This window comes from Oncorhynchus keta, chromosome 20 (assembly GCF_023373465.1).
Source record: "Oncorhynchus keta strain PuntledgeMale-10-30-2019 chromosome 20, Oket_V2, whole genome shotgun sequence".
In the NCBI taxonomy this organism is placed as follows: domain Eukaryota; kingdom Metazoa; phylum Chordata; class Actinopteri; order Salmoniformes; family Salmonidae; genus Oncorhynchus; species Oncorhynchus keta.
The window spans coordinates 38,223,712-38,236,211 of record NC_068440.1 but is presented as its reverse complement, the minus strand read 5'-3'; the positions used below and the strand labels follow the sequence as shown (position 1 = coordinate 38,236,211).

At 41.2% G+C, this 12,500-nt stretch overlaps 1 protein-coding gene and 1 long non-coding RNA gene across 31 annotated transcripts in view; one reads left to right on the top strand and one right to left on the bottom strand.

Moving 5' to 3' along the window:
- The first annotated feature begins 374 nt into the window (after positions 1-374).
- Positions 375-4,154, top strand: LOC127909993 (uncharacterized). 30 transcript variants are annotated; one of them, XR_008073371.1, is made up of 6 exons: positions 375-1,753; positions 1,803-1,949; positions 1,999-2,096; positions 2,342-2,634; positions 2,758-2,831; positions 3,041-4,154. It is a non-coding gene; the product is annotated as an uncharacterized LOC127909993 (long non-coding RNA). The 30 variants fall into 30 exon arrangements; XR_008073383.1 differs by having other exon boundaries at positions 375-1,802; positions 1,852-1,949; XR_008073378.1 differs by adding an exon at positions 2,146-2,194 and having other exon boundaries at positions 375-1,949; positions 2,048-2,096.
- A 32-nt stretch (positions 4,155-4,186) lies between these two features.
- The window catches only part of LOC127909989 (gamma-aminobutyric acid type B receptor subunit 1-like), a 187,901-nt gene continuing 179,587 nt past the window's right edge, over positions 4,187-12,500 (bottom strand). Inside the window, exon 18 of the mRNA XM_052472833.1 lies at positions 4,187-4,659. Within this exon, the coding sequence (XP_052328793.1) occupies positions 4,372-4,659 (288 nt within the window). The 3' untranslated portion in view covers positions 4,187-4,371. The remainder of the gene's footprint in view (positions 4,660-12,500) is intronic.

The window sequence follows — 12,500 nt, the reverse complement described above, 5'->3', positions numbered from 1 at the left end:
AGGGAGAGAGGGAGAGCGAGAGAGCGAGAGAGAGAGAGAGAGAGAGAGAGAGAGAGAGAGAGAGAGAGAGAGAGAGAGAGAGAGAGAGGTGTGGAGAGAGAGAGAGAGAGAGGTGTGGAGAGAGAGCGGGAGAGCGAGAGAGAGAGAGAGAGAGAGCGAGAGAGCGAGACAAAAAGATAGATAGATAGATAGATGAGAGAGAGAGAGAGAGAGAGAGAGAGAGAGAGAGAGAGAGAGAGAGGTGGAGAGAGAGAGAGAGAGAGAGAGAGAGAGAGAGAGAGGTGTGGAGAGAGAGCGGGAGAGCGAGAGAGAGAGAGCGAGAGAGACAAAGATAGATAGATGCTAAATGACTTAAATGTAAATGTAAATGTGTGAGAGAGAGAGAGAGAGAGAGAGAGAGAGAGAGAGAGAGAGAGAGAGAGAGAGAGAGAGAGAGAGAGAGAGAGAGAGAGAGAGAGAGAGAGAGAGAGAGAGAGAGAGAGAGAGAGAGAGAGAGAGAGAGAGAGAGAGAGAGAGAGAGAGAGAGAGATAGGTCTGCTCACCAACCAATAATTCACAAAACGGGACAAACACCAATTTGAGACTCCGCATGCAGAATTTTGCTAAAATATCCTCTGTGTACAATGTAAAACACCAAATAATGCATGCAGGGCAAAATTAGGATGATACCCACTTATTAAAAATCCGGAAAAGTGCTGTTAAAATCTACAACCACCTAAAAGGAAGCGATTCCCAAACCTTCCATAACAAAGCCATCACCTACAGAGAGATGAACCTGGAGAAGAGTCCCCTAAGCAAGCTGGTCCTGGGGCTCTGTTCACAAACACAAACAGACCCCACAGATCCCCAGGACAGCAACAAAATTAGACCCAACCAAATCATGAGAAAACAAAAAGATAATTACTTGACACTTTGGAAAGAATTAACAAAACAACAGAGCAAACTAGAATGCTATTTGGCCCTAAACAGAGAGTACACATTGGCAGAATACCTGAACACTGTGATTGACCAAAAATTAAGGAAATCATTGACTAATGTACAGACTCAGTGAGCATTGCCTTGCTATTGAGAAAGGCCGCCGTAGGCAGACCTGGCTCTCAAGAGAATACAGGCTATGTGCTCACTGCCCACAACATGAGGTGGAAACTGAGCTGCACTTCCTAACCTCCTGTCCACCTCCTGTCCAACCATATTAGAGACAAATATTTCCCTCAGATTACACAGATCCATAAGGAATTTCACTTTTATCTATTATCTATTTCACGTGCTTTGGCAATGTAAACATATGTTTCCCATGCCAAAAAAATCCCCTTAAAATAGGTCCAACTCTAAAGCAATCTCTTGAACAGAATAATAGAATCCTCAGAAATATTATAAACATGATGATAGAGACATTTAAGAGTAAACACACATTTTCATGGAATGGAGAAATCTATTATAGCTTACGTCGTATAGACAGCTGATCTGGTACGATGCATCTGACAAAGACACGCATATCAGTCTTCTGTCTCTCGGGCGGCAGCGTAGCCTAGTGGTTAGAGCGTTGGACTAGTAACCGGAAGGTTGCGAGTTCAAACCCCCAAGCTGACAAGGTACAAATCTGTCGTTCTGCCCCTGAACAGGCAGTTTACCCACTGTTCCCAGGCCGTCATTGAAATTAAGAATGTGTTCTTAACTGACTTGCCTGGTAAAATAAAAAAATAAAATAAAACCAGCTGCTTCTTCTTTTACAGATTCTCCTTTAATGCTGAAGGTGCTGTTGTAGGATCTAATATTATCCTGATTCTCCTTTAATGCTGAAGGTGCTGTTGTAGGATCTAATATTATCCCGATTCTCCTTTAATGTTGAAGGTGCTGCTGTCGGATCTAATATTATCCTGATTCTCCTTTAATGCTGAAGGTGCTGTTGTAGGATCTAATATTATCCTGATTCTCCTTTAATGCTGAAGGTGCTGTTGTAGGATCTAATATTATCCTGACTCTCCTTTAATGCTGAAGGTGCTGTTGTAGGATCTAATATTATCCTGATTCTCCTTTAATGCTGAAGGTGCTGTTGTAGGATCTAATATTATCCTGATTCTCCTTTAATGCTGAAGGTGCTGTTGTAGGATCTAATATTATCCTGACTCTCCTTTAATGCTGAAGGTGCTGTTGTAGGATCTAATATTATCCTGATTCTCCTTTAATGCTGAAGGTGCTGTTGTAGGATCTAATATTATCCTGATTATCCTTCAATGCTGAAGGTGCTGCTGTAGGATCTAATATTATCCTGATTCTCCTTTAATGCTGAAGGTGCTGTTGTAGGATCTAATATTATCCCGATTCTCCTTTAATGCTGAAGGTGCTGTTGTAGGATCTAATATTATCCTGATTCTCCTTTAATGCTGAAGGTGCTGTCGGATCTAATATTATCCTGATTCTCTGTAGGACTGTAGGATCTCGTTTTGTAGCTCTCAGCATTAGAATATATGTTTTTCTGTTGTTGTCACATAAACCAGACAGGGTCAGTCATAGTAGTATGATAGGTGTTGTTTTACAGGGTCAGTCATAGTAGTATGATAGGTGTTGTTTTACAGGGTCAGTCAGTAGTATGATAGGTGTTGTTTTACAGGGTCAGTCATAGTAGTATGATAGGTGCAGTGAAATGTGTTGTCTTACAGGGTCAGTCATAGTAGTATGATAGGTGTTGTTTTACAGGGTCAGTCATAGCAGTATGATAGGTGTTGTTTTACAGGGTCAGTCATAGCAGTATGATAGGTGTTGTTTTACAGGGTCAGTCATAGTAGTATGATAGGTGTTGTTTTACAGGGTCAGTCATAGTAGTATGATAGGTGTTGTTTTACAGGGTCAGTCATAGCAGTATGATAGGTGTTGTTTTACAGGGTCAGTCATAGTAGTATGATAGGTGTTGTGTTACAGGGTCAGTCATAGCAGTATGATAGGTGTTGTTTTACAGGGTCAGTCATAGTAGTATGATAGGTGTTGTTTTCAGTCATAGTAGTATGATAGTCTTACAGGGTCAGTCATAGTAGTATGATAGGTGTTGTTTTACAGGGTCAGTCATAGTAGTATGATAGGTGTTGTTTTACAGGGTCAGTCATAGTAGTATGATAGGTGTTGTTTTACAGTGTCAGTCATAGTAGTATGATAGGTGTTGTTTTACAGGGTCAGTCATAGTAGTATGATAGGTGTTGTTTTACAGGGTCAGTCATAGTAGTATGATAGGTGTTGTTTTACAGGGTCAGTCATAGTAGTATGATAGGTGTTGTTTTACAGGGTCAGTCAGTAGTATGATAGGTGTTGTTTTACAGGGTCAGTCATAGTAGTATGATAGGTGTTGTTTTACAGGGTCAGTCATAGTAGTATGATAGGTGTTGTTTTACAGGGTCAGTCATAGTAGTATGATAGGTGTTGTTTTACAGGGTCAGTCATAGTAGTACAATGACAGTAAACTAAGTTCCTTGCTCAAGGACACAGACAGATTTTTCCTCCTCGGCTTAGATATTCAAACCAGCGAACTTTCGGTAGTATGTAAACAATAAATAAGGTAAACATGTATTGTGGTAAACAATAAATAAGGTAAACATGTAAACAATAAATAAGGTAAACATCTAAACAATAAATAAGGTAAACATGTAAACAATAAATAAGGTAAACATGTAAACAATAAATAAGGTAAACATGTATTGTGGTAAACACTAAATATGATGGATGTCTAGGCCATAACCTCTCTGTTCTCCCTCACTAGGAGTAATGTACATACTAACCCCAGATGGCTGTTCATACAGCAGCAGAAATTATAGACTGCATGAGTGTGTTGTTCTTATTCCCCCCCCCCCTTAAAAACATGTGGAGAGAGAGAGAGAGAGAGAGAGAGAGAGAGAGAGAGAGAGAGAGAGAGAGGAACGATAATCCTCTGCTTTCTATTTTCCCTTCTTCAAATCCCTTTCCCTCTTTCAACAGTTCTCTTCAGAAAGCTTCCTCTTGTCTTTTGGCTGTTTTAAGATAAGGCCCCTCTCTCTCTGATCTCTCTCTCTGTCACTCCTCTGACCACTATCTGTTCTCTCTCTCTGATCTCTCTCATTCAATGAATCTCATACCCGTTTGACTCCCGTTGCCCCTCTGATTACTGCCTTACTCATCACTAAGCACCCTCCGTCCCTATCCCCCTCCCTCCCTACCTACCTACCTCCCTCCCTCCCTACCTCCTCTTGTTCACTAAACATACTTCCTCTGACTCATACTCATTCGCTCACTCCCACTCACATTTGCTTCTTGATGCTCACTCCGTTCTCACGCTTCCTCTAAAAGCTACCCCATCGCTTACCCCGCTCGCCCCATTTACTCATCTCTCCTTCAGATCTTCTCGCTCTACTTGTAGAGGAGCTGTAACCGGCTGGTGTGGCAGTTGTTTCTACTGATCTTCCCATCGGGCTGATAGAGGTTGGAGGAGTTGGAGAATGATGGAGGGAGGGAGTGGTTGTCTGAGGCGGTGTTGGGGTACCCCGGTGGGGGGATGAGGGATTTGGGGTCGTTGTTCGAGGGGATGGGGAGAAGGGGTGTGCTGTGGTTCTGGTTGGCTGTGGAGGGTCGTCTTCGGGAGCGGAGGGCTTGTCGCTCCACCAGCTGGTTTCGTAGCTCTGACACCCTCTCTTCTTTCTGTGAATGAGAGAGAGAGAGAGAGAGAGAGAGAGAGAGAGAGAGAGAGAGAGAGAGAGGGAGAGGAGAGAGAGAGAGAGAGAGAGAGAGAGAGAGAGAGAGAGAGAGAGAGAGAGAGAGAGAGAGAGAGAGAGAGGGACAGAGAGGCGAGGCAGAGAGAGAGAGAGAGAGAGAGAGAGAGAGAGAGAGAGAGAGAGAGAGAGAGAGAGAGAGAGAGAAAGTGTTATATTCAAAGTGAATGATCACCTAGAGAGTTGATGTTTATTGTCAGGAATCTTTCCCTGGAGGCATAAGAAAGGAGAGATGGGCCAGCTGCAAAGTCAAAATTGGCTATAAAAAAAAGATTGATGACTTTGTGGAGACCAGAGTGACCACTCTGTCGAGCTGCCTCCAGTACACGAGTCATTCAAATAAGTGCTAAGAGATCCTTTAACTAGGGACAGGACTAGTTAAGTAGCTTGTTTTTGGTCACAGGCGATGGCAGAGAAGTATTGCAACAGAGAGACATAAGGGACAGATGGCAATACTGGGCGATTTGAAAAGCCATAGTCAATCGATCAACAATATAACAATTATTTTGGCAAAAATGTTTATTTATTTTACAATCTGTAGAAAGTATGAGAATAGAAAGTTTAGAAACATCACAGCACAGTTGGACAGATAGCAGATGCGAAAGAGGCGAGGCAAATCAGAGAGAGAGAAACTAGAGTCGCAACCCCTATTACCAGCCTGCATAGTCTGAGAGATTGAAAGAGAGCAGTCATCCCCTCTTCAGAGGAGAGACACCCTGGACCCAAACTGCTATAGAGATATCCATCCTGCCCTGAGAAAGCAGTCAACAAACAGGTCACTGACCAGAATCCCACCGACCTTCTCCGCTGTGAGGAGATACCTCAGCCACACTCAAGGTACTAAATGATATCATAAGATCGATAAAAGACAGTACTGTGGGCAGAGTCGAGGCTTTCGACTCTGTCAAGATCGGCAGACTCAACAGATGACTGCCTTGCCTGAGAATTACTTTGCAGACAGAGCAGGGCATGCTGAGAGAGAGAGAGAGCCACAGGGTTCAATACTTTGCCATACGGCCCGTGGCCAGAGTGAGAGAGAGAGAGGGAGAGAGAGAGAAAGTGTTATATTCAAAGTGAATGATCACCTATCCTTTAGCCGGTTGATGTTTATTGTCATGAATCTTTCCCTGGAGGCATAATTGAAAGGTTTCTGCTAGATGGGCCAGCTGCAAAGTCAAAATTGGCTATAAAAAAAAAGATTGTATGACTTTGTGGCTGTACCAGCTAGTGACCACTCTGTCGAGCTGCCTCCAGTACACGAGTCATTCAAATAAGTGCTAACCTGCAATCCTTTAACTAGGGACAGGAGTCCTAGTTAAGTAGCTTGTTTTTGGTCACAGGTTCAGGAATGGCTGAAGTATTGCAACATTTACCTAGACATAACCCTGCAGATGGCAATACTGGGCGATTTGAAAAGCCATAGTCAATCGATCAACAATATAACAATTATTTTAGCAAAAATGTTTATTTATTTTACAATCTGTAGAACTTGCTAAATTGAGAATAGAAAGGTTTGCAAAGAAACATCAACTAGCCTACCTGGTTAAATAACGGGGTCTGGTGAAATGTTAAACATAAACATGGCAAATAGAAAACAGTGTTGAGAGATGGATGGGAGGGTGGGACAAATAACATCAAGATAAGCTATGTTAAAAAACTGTAAAATGTTTATAGGTTCAGAAACGGGACAAATAACATCAAGATCTGTAAAATGTTTATAGGTTCAGAAATGTTGTGAGATGGATGGGAGGGTGGGACAAATAACATCAAGATAAGCTATGTTAAACATACGGGGTCTGTAAAATGTTTATAGGTTCAGAAATGTTGTGAAATAGATGGGAGGGTGGGACAAATAACATCAAGATAAGCTATGTTAAAACATACGGGGTCTGTAAAATGTTTATAGGTTCAGAAATGTTGTGAGATAGATGGGAGGGTGGGACAAATAACATCAAGATAAGCTATGTAAAACATACGGGGTCTGTAAAATGTTTATAGGTTCAGAAATGTTGTGAGATGGATGGGAGGGTGGGACAAATAACATCAAGATAAGCTATGGAAAACATACGGGGTCTGTAAAATGTTTATAGGTTCAGAAATGTTGTGAAATAGCACAGTTACAAATTGAACCGGACGGACATCAGAAATAGAGGAAGGACTAAAAACAAACTAAATATAACTATTGTAAAATAGACTGTCTATAAAATGTGTAGTATGCATAAACTGGAAGTAGAATACTAAGTGTTATTGTATATATATATATATATATATATATATATATAAACATGTATATACATACAGTATATGTTTGTTATATATATATATATACATACATATGTTTGTGTGTATGTGTATGTACAGTATGTAAACTGTCAACTGCGTTAATTTTCAGCAAATGTCTGTATAAAGATTTACAGACATATATACATACAGTATATATGTTTGTATGAACATAAGATTCACCAACTGAGACATAAACTGAACAAGTTCTTCAGACATGTGACTCACAGAAATGGACTAATGTGTCCCTGAACAAAGGTGGGGGTCAAAATCAAAAGTAACAGTCAGTATCTGGTGTGGCCACCAGCTGCATTAAGTACTGCAGTGCATCTCCTCCTCATGGACTGCAACAGGTTTGCCAGTTCTTGCTGTGAGATGTTACCCCACTCTTCCATCAAGGCACCTGCAAGATCCCGTACATTTCTGGGGGGGAATGGCCCTTGCCCTCACCCTCCGATCCAACAGGTCCCAGACGTGCTCAATGGGATTGAGATCCGGGCCCTTCGTTGGCCATGGCAGAACACTGACATTCCTGTCCTGACATTCGATCCCGCTCCAGAGTACAGGCCTCGGTGTAACGCTCATTCCTTCGATGATAAATGCGAATCCAACCATCCCCCCTGGTGAGACAAGACCGCGACTTGTCAGTGAAGAGCACTTTTTGCCAGTCCTGTCTGGCGATGGTGGGTTTGTGCCCATAGGTGACTTTGTTGCCGGTGATGTCTGGTGAGGACCTGCCTTACAACAGGCCTACAAGCCCTCAGTCCAGCCTCTCTCAGCCTATTGTGGTCAGTCTGAGCACTGATGGAGGGATTGTGCATTCCTGGTGTAACTTGGGCAGTTGTTGTTTCCATCCTGTACCTGTCCCGCAGGTGTGATGTTCGGATGTATCGATCCTGTGCAGGTGTTGTTACACGTGGTCTGCACTGCGAGGACGATCAGCTGTCCATCCTGTCTCCCTGTAGCGATGTCTTAGGCGTCTCACAGTACGGACATTGCCATTTATCGCCCTGGCCACATCTGCAGTCCTCATGCCTCCTTGCAACATGCCTAAGGCACATTCACGCAGATGAGCAGGGACCCTGGGCATCTTTCTTTTGGTGTTTTTCAGAGTCAGTAGAAAGGCCTCTTTAGTGTCCTAAGTTTTCATAACTGTGACCTTAATTGTAAGCTGTTAGTGTCTTAACGACCGTTCCACAGGTGCATGTTCACTAATTGTTTATGGTTTATTGAACAAGCATTGGAAACAGTTTTTAAACCCTTTACAATGAACATCTGTGAAGTTATTCTGATTTTTACAAATGATCTTAGATAGACAGGTTCCTGAAAAAGGGACGTTTCTTTTTTTGCTGAGTTTATATATGTATATAGATATATATATATTTACCAAAACAAAATATGGGGGATTTTAAATGATGCAGACAATTACATTGATGGAAGCAACAACCTATCCGCAATATTAAAGCTGATCCACACTCTAAATAAACACTCTAAATAAACACTCTAAATAAACACTCTAAATAAACACTCTAAATAAACACTCTAAATAAACACTCTAAATAAACACTCTAAATAAACACTCTATATAAACACTCTAAATAAACACTCTAAATAAACACTCTAAATAAACACTCTAAATAAACACTCTAAATAAACACTCTAAATAAACACTCTAAATAAACACTCTAAATAAACACTCTAAATAAAAAAAAATTATATATATATTTAAAAAATAAACCAGGGCCAGGAGTTTTTCCCTGACCATGTGATGGGATTAGATCCTATATCTACTGTATACCTACATGTAAAATAGGGATCTTCAAGCAGTCGTAAGGACACAGAGTCAGCAGGAGGCAGGTAGAGGTGTAAATGACTGTTGGGATTTATTAACACAGCGCTGGTGATGATGGTGATACAAAATATATATATATATATATATTTACAAATGTCTGAAAAAGCCTCTCATGTCTTAATCAGAAAAGCACAGGTGGGGTCAAGCTCGGATACAACCTCCACAAACTAATCCTCAAACAAAACTGCCAGAACATGCCCAAACAGGAACTTAAATAGCATAAACCACACCTATCCTGGCATGCAGGCCAGGTACATTTATGGGCGTTCAAGCATGCACGTTCACTCTACATTAACAAGACAGAGAGAACCAGATGTGCTCCATACAAGACAACGATCAAGTTTACAGAAAACTGGTAAATGCAAATAAATAAACCAAATCTCCTTTTCAGCTAGCGAGGTATCCGAACGACATTTCCAGCTGGCAAGCTCCCCGAACAACATTTCCAGCTGGCGAGCCCTCCGAACGACATTTCCAGCTGGCGAGCCCTCCGAACGACATTTCCAGCTAGTTAGCCATCCGAACGACATTTCCAGCTAGTTAGCTCTCCAAACGACATTTCCAGCTAACGAGCTCTCCAAACGACATTTCCAGCTAGTGAGCTCTAGCGAGCTCTACAGCTATCGAGCTCTCCAAACGACATTTCCAGCTAGCGAGCTCCACAGCTATCGAGCTCTCCAAACAACATTTCCAGCTAGCGAGCCCTCCGAACAACATTTCCAGCTATCGAGCTCCCCGAACAACATTTCCAGCTAGCGAGCTCCCCGAACGACATTTCCAGCTAGCGAACCCTCCGAACAACATTTCCAGCTGGTGAGCTCCCCGAACAACATTTCCAGCTAGCGAGCTCCCCGAACAACATTTCCAGCTAGCGAGCTCCCCGAACAACATTTCCAGCTGGCGAGCCCTCCGAACGACATTTCCAGCTAGCGAGCCCTCCGAACAACATTTCCAGCTGGCGAGCCCTCCGAACGACATTTCCAGCTAGCGAACCCTCCGAACAACATTTCCAGCTGGTGAGCTCCCCGAACAACATTTCCAGCTAGCGAGCTCCCCGAACAACATTTCCAGCTAGCGAGCTCCCCGAACAACATTTCCAGCTAGTAGGTATAGTAGGTATAGCTCTCCAAACGACATTTCCACTTGGAGAATGAGAACGGTATGAACGTAGTAATACTTATTAATGACTAAACAGAAATGAAGTTCCCATAACCAAACATTACAGAGCGCTAGGTATATATTTACTGCACATCTACCATTCCAGTGTTTAATTGCTATATTGTAATTACTTTGCCACCATGGCCTATTCATTGCCTTAACTCCCTTATCTTACCTCATTTGCACTCACTGTATATAGACATTTTGTTTTCTTTTTTTTCTACTGTATTATTGACTGTATGTTTGTTTTACTCCATGTGTAACTCTGTGTCGTTGTATGTGTCGAAGTGCTTTGCTTTATCTTGGCCAGGTCGCAGTTGTAAATGAGAACTTGTTCTCAACTGGTCTACCTGGTTAAATAAAGGTGAAATAAAAAATGTAAAAACTGGGAATTGATCAGCATTGTAAAACAATTGACAGAAATAATTAATAAGTATGCAGGAATTGGCGGGAGTCAGTGGAGAGAGATGTGCCTACAGTGCATCTTAGCCAGATTACTGCATAACAGTAATACAGATGCTATATCTACTGCATAATATCACTGCATTAGTAACAGATGCTATATCTACTGCATAATATCACTGCATTAGTAACAGAGCTATACCTACTGCATATTATCACTGCATTAGGAACAGATGCTATACCTACTGCATAATATCACTGCATTAGGAACAGATGCTATATCTACTGCATAATATCACTGCATTAGTAACAGATGCTATGCCTACTGCATAATATCACTGCATTAGGAACAGATGCTATACCTACTGCATATTACCACTGCATTAGGAATAGATGTTATATCTACTGCATAATATCACTGCATTAGGAACAGATGCTATACCTACTGCATAATATCACTGCATTAGGAACAGATGCTATACCTACTGCATATTACCACTGCATTAGGAACAGATGTTATATCTACTGCATAATATCACTGCATTAGGAACAGATGCTATACCTACTGCATAATATCACTGCATTAGAACAGGTGCTATACCTACTGCATATTATCACTGCATTAGGAACAGATGCTATACCTACTGTATATTATCACTGCATTAGGAACAGATGCTATACCTACTGCATAATATCACTGCATTAGGAACAGATGCTATACCTACTGCATAATATCACTGCATTAGGAACAGATGCTATATCTACTGCATATTATCACTGCATTAGGAACAGATGCTATACCTACTGCATAATATCACTGCATTAGGAACAGATGCTATACCTACTGCATATTATCACTGCATTAGGAACAGATGCTATACCTACTGCATATTATCACTGCATTAGGAACAGATGCTATACCTACTGCATATTATCACTGCATTAGGAACAGATGCTATACCTACTGCATAATATCACTGCATTAGGAACAGATTCTATACCTACTGCATAATATCACTGCATTAGGAACAGATGCTATACCTACTGCATATTATCACTGCATTAGGAACAGATGCTATACCTACTGCATAATATCACTGCATTAGGAACAGATGCTATACCTACTGCATAATATCACTGCATTAGGAACAGATGCTATACCTACTGCATAATATCACTGCATTAGGAACAGATGCTATACCTACTGCATATTATCACTGCATTAGGAACAGATGCTATACCTACTGCATATTATCACTGCATTAGGAACAGATGCTATACCTACTGCATATTATCACTGCATTAGGAACAGATGCTATACCTACTGCATAATATCACTGCATTAGGAACAGATTCTATACCTACTGCATAATATCACTGCATTAGGAACAGATGCTATACCTACTGCATATTATCACTGCATTAGGAACAGATGCTATACCTACTGCATAATATCACTGCATTAGGAACAGATGCTATACCTACTGCATAATATCACTGCATTAGGAACAGATGCTATACCTACTGCATATTATCACTGCATTAGGAACAGATGCTATACCTACTGCATAATATCACTGCATTAGGAACAGATGCTATACCTACTGCATAATATCACTGCATTAGGAACAGATGCTATACCTACTGCATAATATCACTGCATTAGGAACAGATGCTATACCTACTGCATATTATCACTGCATTAGGAACAGATGCTATACCTACTGCATAATATCACTGCATTAGGAACAGATGCTATACCTACTGCATATTATCACTGCATTAGGAACAGATGCTATACCTACTGCATATTATCACTGCATTAGGAACAGATGCTATACCTACTGCATATTATCACTGCATTAGGAACAGATGCTATACCTACTACATAATATCACTGCATTAGGAACAGACGCTATACCTACTACATAATATCACTGCATTAGGAACAGATGTTATACCTACTGCATAATATCACTGCATTAGGAACAGATGCTATACCTACTGCATAATATCACTGCATTAGGAACAGATGCTATACCTACTGCATAATATCACTGCATTAGGAACAGATGCTA